At 37.9% G+C, this 11,930-nt stretch overlaps 1 protein-coding gene across 1 annotated transcript in view; it reads left to right on the top strand.

Annotated features, from left to right (window-relative positions):
• Positions 1-318: 318 nt before the first annotated feature.
• The window catches only part of LOC119419935 (leucine--tRNA ligase, cytoplasmic), a gene marked incomplete in the record, with an annotated part of 36,693 nt that continues 25,081 nt past the window's right edge, over positions 319-11,930 (top strand). Inside the window, 12 exon segments of the mRNA XM_037687304.1 lie at positions 319-430; positions 670-791; positions 1,023-1,110; positions 1,519-1,599; positions 5,223-5,363; positions 5,585-5,746; positions 5,968-6,080; positions 6,175-6,238; positions 7,434-7,522; positions 7,768-7,993; positions 8,254-8,341; positions 9,981-10,057. Coding sequence (XP_037543232.1) covers positions 425-430; positions 670-791; positions 1,023-1,110; positions 1,519-1,599; positions 5,223-5,363; positions 5,585-5,746; positions 5,968-6,080; positions 6,175-6,238; positions 7,434-7,522; positions 7,768-7,993; positions 8,254-8,341; positions 9,981-10,057 — 1,257 coding nt within the window.

Below are 11,930 nucleotides of genomic sequence, written 5' to 3'. Positions count from 1 at the left end.
TCATCGTCTATATATTAATAAGCTTTAAGGCCTTCTGTCGCTCTTCTGGCAGGTCGAGCAAAACAATTTACGGCATGGCAACACAAAGTCGAGGTGTCGTAAAGCGGGAGATCCGTGAAAAAAAACGACTAATTAAAATAACACAAGCGGGTTTATTGTTTTTTTTTTTTTTAAACTAAAAACAAACACTTAAGGTTAAATAAAGGCAACAGATTCAAATCACAATGTTGATTTGTTTGGCAACTTTTGACGTGGCGCGTAAATATTAAACACGGACTACATTTCCCAGGAATCACTGCGGTAAAGCTGACTGCTGGTGTCATCATCAAGGCACCGGTGGCGTGGGTTCCTTTTGACATAGTGGAAAACATTTCTGCATTCTCTTCTCTTACAAACAGCAAATAAAAAACAACTTTTAGAAAAAATGACGGTAAGTTAATCACTTTAAAAGCTCCGTGTGTTTAATCATAAACATCGATCTCTATTTTAATATATTAACTTATTATAGTTATTATAGCTAAGTCAGAGCTAGCATGAGCGCTCGAAACAGCTATGGACTAGAAAGATGGTTCTATTGTTTGTTAAATAATAATCTGTATACAGTTCAGATGCTGATTTTTCTACCAATGATACAGTGTCAGTAACTGTATGACATTCATTGTTTTGAAGGAACGAAAAGGAACTGCGAAGTTGGACTTTTTGAGAAAGATTGAATTAGAAATTCAAGAGAAATGGGAGAAGGAGAGAGCATTTGAGAGTGATGCACCATCAACTGTTGGAGAGAGCTCCAAGTGAGTAGCTGATGTCATTTTGAAGACTTTAGCTTTTGAAAACTTGCCTTACAATCTGAAACACTCCGTTTATTTAGGTTTAAAACAATTGCTCTACCTGTTACAGCATTTCTTGCTAAAGTTTATCAACAAAAAAGTTTATCAAAAACTTTTAAATGAGACTTTAGACGTCTTACTCTGTAGCTTACCAATCCACTAATCGATTAATTAATCATTTTTTTCCCCTTCCAGCAAAAACAAGTACTTTGTGACCTTTCCGTACCCTTATATGAACGGCCGATTGCATCTTGGCCATACGTTCAGTTTGTCAAAGTGCGAGGTGAGTTTGCATAGTAAACAGAGATTAACACAGAGAAATTGCCTCATTTTACACATGTACAGTACATAATACAAACATATCCACTGATATAAACGCAACGCAGCTGAACTTAAATACATTGAATTGGACTGACTTCAAAAACAAAACACGACAACGATGGAAGGTCTCAGATTTTAAACATTGGTAAATTGTTGATTGCAACATAATTAAAGATTATTGTTAATCGACATGAACATCCATTATGTGGATCATATTTAATTCCAAAGTTAGCCTCATTAATACGTTCATCAATTAGTTGAAGTGATAAACCCAAAAGGTGTTGGCATTTCAAAACTTTATAACATAACCGTATTCTGAGCTTGTTGCACCTTTCCTCTGAGCCTCTCCTGTTCTCATTTGTTCTTGTAGTTTGCTGTTGGTTACCAGTCTCTGAAGGGGAAGAAATGCCTCTTTCCATTTGGGCTGCACTGCACAGGGATGCCGATCAAGGTAAGTGTGCCGTCTTCTTGGTACGTTATGCATGAGAAATATGTACATTATGTTACTGCATTATAAATCTGCTGTCGCTATAACTGCTACCAAAAGATGTGTCTCAAGTTTGTGTGACAATCTAAAATCTGACACAGTCTTGTATATATTTTTAATTTAACTAATAGAGGTTTACCATTTTTTTTTTATGGCCCTCACATTGGAGAAAAAAACTGTGCATGCTCTCAGCCCTGGGCTCCCAAACATTAACAATGCTCAAAATACCCAAGTAGCCACTATGCAAACTGATATCTTTTAATCTAATTCCTTTGGGTGAAATAAAGTGATTTTAGGGCAGAGGTCTACCCATCTGGCAAACAAGTTATTTTGACTTACCTGTGCTATATATTTTTTTTATGTCACCCTTTTGAATATAGCAAAGGTATATAAAGGAAAAACCACATTATGAGGGTTGTTATATTTTAATATAATGCTTTTTATGCCTTTTTGTATGGCTAAAAGTACTTACACATATAATAACTGCATGACTGGAAAAATACAGGCAAACCAGACAAATTCAGCAGAATCATTGCAAAAATTGTAAATTACATTTATGATCATTAAAAACATGACATTTATCACAGTACAATTATGTCATGGTGTGGTTTCAAATTTAAACCAGCTTAGTGCATCCAGATCGTCAAAATCTTTTTTTCTTTAATCTTATGTAGTATTCAAATCTGCAGATATTCATGACAAGCTAAAACCACAAAAAAACTGACACTTTTACTCAAACAACATTGTGAGTTTTGAAGAAAAAAGTTCAACAGAGGCACGCATTTTCTGCAATCTTCAGCAAACAAATATACAGCTTTTAGTGTTAATATTATCTGACTCCCAAGAACTAAAGCAGCTGTGTGTGCTCCCGAACACTTTCAGGAACAACACTTCTGTTAAGATATTTTTAATCTAGACTGGTCCTATGGTTTAGATCTGCTCAGAGATGGGATTATAATGAAATTATGACCCGGTTCTGACTGGGTTAAACTGGGCCAGCAAACTCTTAAGAGAGTCTCCCTGGGATTTCAATATCATTCAAATAGTTTAATCTGCTTGCCACATCACGTAGAAAGGCTTTGAAGCACCGTCTCATTTTTTCCCAACACGTCAGTCCACATAAGACCACACTTAGCCACGCCCCCTCATACACTGACAGGTTGAGCTCCCCTTCTGCGAAGGTGGAGTCTTTAGGGCCCTATAAATTAGTAATGACACAGGACATCGCGGCTTTTCCGGGTCTGTGAACGCGTCACAATCCGGAGAGTCCAGCGTTTTAAAGCTGTAATCTTCTCCTGCCTTTTTTAATATAATTGATAAAACTTAATTGACGTCTCATTGATTTATTGATAGTATGAGTTGCCACTTCTGAGTGAGATAGAACCAGAGGAAGCGGTGGGGGCTGGCTGAGGGTCCAGGGTCAGAGAGGAAGCCAGAGGCCCACAGCTAGCCGTAGCTAGCTGCAGTGACTGACGACCTGCAGTCAGCTCCCAAAACGCAACACTTCTTGTCCAGGTCATGTTTGTAAATGAGAACTGGTTCTCAAACATTGTTCTCTTTGTAAAATAAATGCCAAATAAATAAATTTAACTCGTCCCACAGCAACTTGAAACAAAGCGAGCATCGAGGCGAGGAACACAACTCACCTCAGCTGGGTTGACTTGGAGCTTCAACACATTAAATGTGTGACGGACATCTCCTTCATATCTTTCACCAAATAATTAAATGGTAAATGGACTGCACTTATATAGCACCTTTCTGTCTTATTTCAAGATACTCAAAGCGCTTTACACTACAATCTGTGCCTCATTTACCCATTCATACAGCACTCTACTAGATCTGTACAAAGCTAATTGAACAAATCATTCTAATGAGACTAATCAGAGCTTTATCACATTCATACACTGATGGGACACACATCAGAGGCTATGAGGGGTTCAGTGTCTTGCCCAGGGACACTTCGACATGTGACTGCTGATGGATTCGAACCCCCAACTCTTGCATTGGAGGACGACTTCTCTAACCACTCAGCCACAGCCGCCCCACATTAATTAAATTAAATAACACTTATTAACTCACTTTAGCTATCCTCATTTGAAACATTTGATTTAAGCAATAACATACTTTATTTTCCCATGTTACACTTTGTTACGGAGACAAATAACAATTATGGTAATATGTTTTGTGCGTCCCTAAAATAGGTTTATGCTGCAACGAGGCATGACGACGTTAGTTCTGCCTGCTACATGTCAGTGGAGGAAAAATAAATTTAAAAACAATTCAGCGACACAGACCTGCCCCCACAGTTTGAGAACCACTAAACAAACACAACATGTAGAATGTCACCGGTAATTAAGAAAATTATATGATAAATTCTCTAAAGAAGCTCAGAACATGTGCAGCTCAGACCTACAGTAGCATTAGTACCGTAATGCTTCACTATAACTCCCCCCCCCCCCCCCCCCACTGTTGACAACTGCCTACATTACAAATGTACCCCTCTGCTAACGCCCCCCCCCCCCCCCCACCACCACCATGGGTCGACAAACGCTGATGAGTGCCCTCTCAAGGCAAGTAACCTAGGGGAAACACTGTAACCCATTAATAGTTTTACACAGTTAAAATTTGAATAAACACAGAAGCCACACATTGTTTTAAATTGGCAAACGCAAGCATTCACACAACGATATGTGAAGTCGTATTCGTCTGGCAGTCTGGATAAACCTGTCTGGATGTGTAGGCTGCATTTGTTTTGAAATGTGATTCAGCTGGGCTGCATTAACCAACATCCTCAGAGGTTATTTATCGGATTTACAAAGACAAATATTTTGTGATTGATGGAGTTCAATACAGCTCTCAGCTCAGTAATTCTGCAAGACTGGCTCCTCATCCTCGTGAATGCTGAGATGGATGACTGTAATTTTGTCTGTGTGCAGGTTTTTAATGGGTAAACAACAGCAGAAGCATTTTTAACATTGTTCATACAAATGAAAGAAAACCGTCTCATTCTCCGCACGATAGTTTTTAAGTGAACTGTTCTGCGTTTTGTCACCACATGAAATTGGTAAAGAGTTACTGTATCTTATACTGCACTTTTTTCCCCCCTCATGACATTCGAAACCACGATTGGTATCAAAAAGAAACTGAGTAGTAATGGAGTACTGAAAAAAAATCACCAATAGCCAGAACAAATTTTTGTATTTTAGGTAATTTTACAGAATCGCTATATGTTAACATCACACCCATTTTAAGGTTGTGCACAGTTTATCGCCATTCAATAGCTATCTTACTTATTTTAACTGTGCAGCTTGTAGATTGTGGTGTTTTGTATGTTTTTTATTTTATCAATTTGTTTATCGGTTGTTGTATTTTTGTGCACTTGTTCTGTTTCTATTTTTTTTACTTGTGTAAGGACAACGAATGAAATTCAGCTATTGAATAGTCATTTAAATATAATTGGTGCACATTATTCTTTGAAATAAATAAAATGCATCTTTGGTATTAACTTCTTGCCTTTAAATAAATTCTAGCTTGCAACACCGTGCCTGTAAGTTCATAACGTTCCTGAACCTCTTTGTTTTTGTCAGGCCTGCTCAGACAAGCTGAAGAGAGAAATGGAGCTGTATGGAAACCCTCCACAGTTTCCCGATGAGGAGGAGGAGGAGAAGGAGGAGAAGCCAAAGCTGTTTGATGAAATCATTATCAAAGACAAAGCAAAGGGCAAGAAGGTTAGGATCTGAAACCTGAGTCAAGTTTTCACTCTGAACATCGTGGGATTTGATAAAAAAACATCTAATAGAAAACTACAAGTTAAATGTATATTACCCGAGTTGAGTCTGTATGAGTGTTATTAGATTAAAATGACAAGTACAAACATCCCCAACCGGACAAACTACAATATTTCTAAATATATAACCAACATTCCTTAACATTTCATTTCTTTTGTCAGAGTAAAGCAGTGGCCAAATCTGGGTCCTCCACTTTCCAGTGGGACATCATGAGGTCTTTAGGCCTAAATGATCAGGAAATTGCCAAGTTTGCCAATGCTGAACACTGGCTTGAGTACTTCCCTCCTTTGGCAGTTAAGGACCTCAAACAGATGGGAGTCAAGGTAATAAAATATAATTGAGTTAGCACACAACTGTGTTTTTAATCTATTTAGTTTTGTTTCTGTCTGACTGGATTTAGAGTACTCATGCTTTGTCACCGAGTACAATTATCAGTCATTTTAACAAGAAGCACTCTCGGAACTCAGTAGAAATCACTATTACACATTTTCAATTCACATGTAATGTTGACTTTTTTTATTGAAGCTATATTATTATTTCTTAGGTTGACTGGAGGCGTTCGTTCATCACCACTGATGTGAACCCCTTCTACGACTCCTTCGTCAGGTGGCACTTTGTCACACTGAAAGAGAGAAAGAAGATCAAGTTTGGCAAAAGGTGAATGTAAAGATAAATATCCTTTACAATTGACTTGAATAATACATTGAGTTTTTTGTAGCAGTCTAACGTGAACAATATGTAACTTCTGTAGGTATACCATCTACTCTCCCAAGGATGGACAGCCATGCATGGACCATGACAGGCAAACTGGAGAGGTAGACTTATCTAGTTTTGTGTAAAGTTCAAATTGTACAATATTACATGTTAAATGGATTATTATTATGGACAGTTTTGGGGTGAAAACAACGTTCTAGAATATTCTACAAGAGCCTGACCAATGTGAAAATTTTGGCTATCGGGGGTAGGCGGATGCCAATAACCAATATAATGGCTGCAAATCTTTGAGCTTTGTCCACCCCCAAGAATCTAAATAAACAGCGAGTGGGGTGGGGATTGTTTATTAAGCGTGACTGTTAGCAACCATGAAGCTAAGCAAATCAGATCACTAGGTTTAAAAGTGGTGCACTGGTCATAAAAAACGTCTTCCGAACATGTGTTCACGTTTTCTTTCCTCCACTATTCACCATAAAGTTATCAAGTATGTTACAAAAATATAACTTAAACAAAGAAACACCCTTCCCTGTTCCCTAATTAATATTGACCGCAGCAGTGTTTTTTTTCTTTCTTTGCAGAGAAGTACAAATTTCAGACAAACAATGCATTTCAATGAGAACGACAAAGATGATGTTACCAACACTGATATATATTTACTCTGTTAGATTTATTGTTCTGGGTAAAGTTTTGCATGGCAATAGTCTAGCTCTGCTAGGTTATCTAAATGTTAGCTTGCATGTAGCTAATGACAAGCGGGTTGGAGGATTGAAGAGAATTTATTATTGTTGATTTGTTTTCCAGATCAGTTAAAATAAACTTACAATGCTCTGTTCAGCACAATCCGCTACACACAGTAATGCTCCCTGCTTCAGCTGTGCTGAATGTGAAACTTAAGTGAACGGCCATGACTTGAAAGTAATCTTCATGCACCTTCTGCAGGATATATTATACAATTATGGCTGGCTCCCAGCATTGTAGGGATGAAAATTAGAAGTGCTTATATCGGCGCATAATGAAACAATTATCGTGATACGGTAGGTCCCCAGATGTCTATATCGGCATAAATTATCGCCCTACTGATATATCAGTCGAGCTCTATATTCTACCATACTGGATTGCTGATTTTCTTTAGGAATTTACCTCATGACCAAATGAGAATTCTTTGTGAACCTATATGATTTTATTAACTAATTATTTTACTTTTAATTATTTTTCACATTTTGAGTTAAACAGCTGTGGTGATTCAAAAGCTGTTACTGGTTGATTTTTTTCCTAACATTTAGACATCTCTTTCAGGGAGTTGGACCTCAGGAGTATACACTCATCAAGATGAAAATTGTTGAACCATACACGGCAAAATTCAAATCTAAAGTCTTTTATAGCAGGTAACTGGTCATAACTGTTTAACTCTGTTCCATTTATTATTTATTTGGGATAACTAATGTGACACGCACAGTTTTTAAGCCCAAAAAGATCCTTTTTTCCTGTTCTCAAAGTTTTCACCAATAAATAATGTGAATATTAAGCTTACTCTTCATTTTAAATAGACACAAAATAATTTTAATCTAATTTAAAATTGATGTGTACCTTTAAGGAAGAAATCCTGTTTTTATTTTTATTTTCCCCACAGCGGCATGAAAGGCAAAACCATCTTCCTGGTAGCTGCCACTCTGAGACCAGAAACCATGTTTGGACAGACCAACTGCTGGGTGAGACCCGACATGAAGTATGTCGCCTTTGAAACAGCCAGCGGAGACGTCTTCATCTCCACCAGCAGGTCTGCCAGAAACATGTCTTTCCAGGGCTTCACCAAGGAGAACGGAGTGGTGCCAGTGGTCATGGAAATACTGGGACAGGTACTTTTCCTTTATCTTCTGTTTCCAACTACTGCAAACAAGCAAAGCACTTTTTTCATTTAAGTCTCCAGTTTAATATCACAATGTAAATGCTGCTGTCTACAATATTAATAAGTTCAAAATAATTTGATTCTTTTGCACTTTTCCTGTTTCTGTAATTGAAAAAGAGCTGACTCAGATATTCTCCACAGATTAAAGTAGTGAAACTTTGTGTAAATCAAACAAGTTATGTAAGCATTTTTTTGTTGTTGTCCATTTAGGATATCCTCGGCTGTGCCCTAAGTGCTCCATTGACCTCGTACAAGATTATTTATGCTCTGCCCATGCTCACTATCAAGGAGGACAAAGGTAAAAAACAAAAAAGTTTAAATCTGAATATTTTACTCCCATCAATACGTTTTGAAAAGTTGCAGTATTTCACTTTGGAGTCATCAACTTTGACACCAATCCCACCATTATTCAAAGTTTGTTTGCTAGTTTAGCTCTTATCAATAGGAATTTTGGAATACAGTGGTCCCTCATTTATCGCGGGGGATCCGTACCCTGAAGCCCCGCGATGGGGTGGCCACCTCCTGGCTCCACCATTGCGTCGGGTGGTGGATACAATTGACATGGCACTAACGGTAAGACCGCTCTGCCCACATAATAATGTAACCCAGGGTGGGCTATCCTCAGACCAACAAGATGGCTATAATGGTGGCGGTAGTGAAGCTCATCATTACCTGAGGCATTTAGTAAGGCATATCTGCCTTATCAGCCAACACTAAGGCAAAGAAGGCGGGTAAAAAAAAATATTCAAAGCTACTAATAACTTAAAATGGTAACTGCAGTAGTAGTTTTCATGCTACAGAGCAACTCGGGACAAGAATTTACATTGAAATTCAGAATGTATAAAGAGTGTAAATTTTGCATTGCGCAACCTATAAAATCTGTTTAGTGTTAACTGATCATAGCAAACAAATGTTAAACTTATGCAACCAGAAGTTGCAGCATATATCTACATACAAAATACAACTTTAAGCATTAACCTTTAATTTAAAGCTTGCAATGCAATTATGACAGAAAATGGAGGATTTACTTGCAGTGACCTTTGTACAGATGAACATGTGGTAGTTCCCGTTTATAACCGTCATATTCAGCTGATCATGAAGGTCGGTCACTGGCTTTTATCCATCGTAAACATTTCGTTTAGGTTTTGGAAATGGAATAAACTGTATTCCACCCTCTAAATGCTCAGAGTAACACGTGTCCGAATATGTTCCCCACTGACGATGTTTAACCATTTTGTCCGACGATCGCCGATTGGTCAGTTGCTGACGAGTCTACTGGGTTGATTGACAGGTGGTGTCAGCGCCACCTCCGACATGAAGAAAATATAATTAAAATCTTACCTCTGTTTATGTACGCAGTATAATTCATATCTATTTGAACATCTTGCACCAAAAACATTAAGATTTACCGGTACTTGCATTTCATTTTCAATTCTAGTCCAGAAAAAACACTCTTCTCAAAAGCTACAATCATTCTCTATCCAAATCCGTCAGCGATGGGGGGCGTTAGCATACCGCTTGTTATATCTGGAAGTAGAACAGACCAACAAAAAAAACTATTTTCTGTTTTTTTTTGGTCTTTGTTGCTCGAGGGCTGCTTTTCTTCCTGAGTATTGATGTGTCCTGTTGATGAATTTCTGTAAATTGAATTTCTGAATCACTAAACCGAAATGTCAGAAATTCAATGAGAATAATAACGAATCTCTCCTGCTCCATCTGTCGTCCTGCCCTGAAATGTTCTAGAGTGTAATGAGCAACGGTAAATGAGATCATGTTTGTTTCTCCCCTTTTCACAGTTGGTTAGTTGCTCCAGCGCACCTGCACAGCACTTAATGAAATGTGGCAGCATCGGGCATCTGTAAAATGTTGAACCTGTGCAAAGTAAAGTCAGTTACACTGTTTTATGCTTTTTGTTTGGTGTTGTGTGATTTCCCCAGGTACTGGAGTTGTAACCAGTGTCCCATCCGATGCTCCTGATGACATTGCTGCTCTCAGGGACATCAAAAAGAAGCAGGTGATGCAGATGACCTATAAATAAACTACTCTGCCTTAGAATATTTAAGCCAGGGATATTCAATTAAAACTCACTGAGGTCCAGTTATTAAATTTCCTCCAAAAGTCCAACGTTTGACTTTTATGATCTTGCCTAACCGTTTGTTCACATTTTCACTGCTAACAAACTGCACTTTATAGTAAACAACTAGCTATTTTATCATAATTAAAAGTAGTCCCAGGCAAATAAATTTAGGGTCTTAAAACTGAAAGCTCAGAATAAAATACATCTTAAATGTGAACAGAGCCTAATAATCCGTTTTCTCTTAAATTTAAGAGGCCCAAGCCTAAAGAATTGAAGGTTTACATTTCAAGTAAAAAAGTTAACGACTATAGAAAACGGAAAACAATAAAAAGTTTATCTTTTAGTATAAAAAGGTGTAAACAGAGCAAGTAAAGATTTAATTTTTTATTTTGCTTAAAGAGGCACCAACCTATAAAAAAATTAAATTTTCAAAACATGTCAGCATCTTCAGAATACAAATAAAAAAAGGCTCTTTTAGGGAAAAAAAAACCCTGAAACGACACCTTTTCTCTTTCGATTCTGCTTTATTTGACTTTTCTTAATGAGAGAAATGGACATGGGATTGTCCTGTCTGTAATTTAAATATTGGTTGGAGTCGGTGCCATTTTCATGCAGACACAGGAAGCTGAGCATCATCAGTAACATCTGTAGACTCGTCATCGTTGGCCAAAGAGATAGATGCCTGGTGCACTTTGAACAGCTGCATCCAGCTGTGCCAGGACATCAGCTAATATTTCAGATTTTTCTGCTTGCTGTTGAAGCTGACATCGGGATTTTTTTTTTTTTTTTACACATCTCGTCTTTTTGTTTTCCTTCAAATGTCTCAGCAGCAGCATTTAAGCACTTCCTTCTGGATTGTCTCGTCACTAAATGTTTTTTTATGTTGTCCCAAAATCCACCATACCTTGAGTGAACATTCAGCAGCTGCTGAGCTGTAGAAGTATTTGTGATGAGGAGGGTGGATCTGTCGTACTGGGCTTGCAGTTCGGTTAATTTACCGCTCTCTGCTCGGACTTCAGCAGATAACGTTGCTCAAAAGAGATGACGAGCGCTTCACGTTGCCACTTTTAATTAATGCGACCGTTTCAGAGCATATGAGGCAAACAGGTTTTGAACAGCCTGCCTGAAGAATGAACATAAATTTCTCTGTCCATTCATCTTTAAAACAGTTTCCAGCATCAACTTTCATGCTGTCACTTCCTCTCTGATCTGCTGCTCTGGTGAGAGCTCGCTGCTCCGGTCATGCAGGAAAAACAAAAGATTTGATTGGCTCATTAACTGAGTGATGCTATTACCGTAACACCTGAAGTAGAGTGAATCTACAAAACACACCTCCTGCAGCTCTGCACCTAAGCTGTCTATCACTGGGAAAATGCTCCATGAAAATGATCTATTTTCCTGAATTTATCAGACTGGGCACGGGTCCGGACAGAACCATCACTGGGTCCGGATCCGGACCAAGGTTCCCCTATTGGTGACCTCTGATTTAGGCTGTATGGGAAAAATAAGTGATCCTTCCTTCCTTCCTTTCATTTGTTTTTTCTTTCTTTCTTTTGTTCTTTCTTTCTCTCTTTTTCATTCGTTTGTTCTTTCTCCCTTTTTCTTTCTTTCTTTCTCTCTTGTTTATTCAGTGGTTTGTTTTTTGTTCGTTCGTTCTCACTTTCGTTCTTTCTTCCTTTCTGTTTCGTTCTTTTTTTCTCTTTTGTTCATTCTTCATTTGTTCGCTGGTTCATTCTTTCTCTTTCATTGGTTCTTGCTCTCTTTTCTTTCTTTCTTTCTTTCTTTCTTTCTTTCTTTCTTTCTTTTTTCT

The sequence above is a fragment of the Nematolebias whitei genome, chromosome 14 (assembly GCF_014905685.2).
Source record: "Nematolebias whitei isolate Nwh7 chromosome 14, NemWhi1, whole genome shotgun sequence".
NCBI classification, from domain to species: domain Eukaryota; kingdom Metazoa; phylum Chordata; class Actinopteri; order Cyprinodontiformes; family Rivulidae; genus Nematolebias; species Nematolebias whitei.
This window is presented reverse-complemented; position numbering and strand designations above follow the sequence as displayed.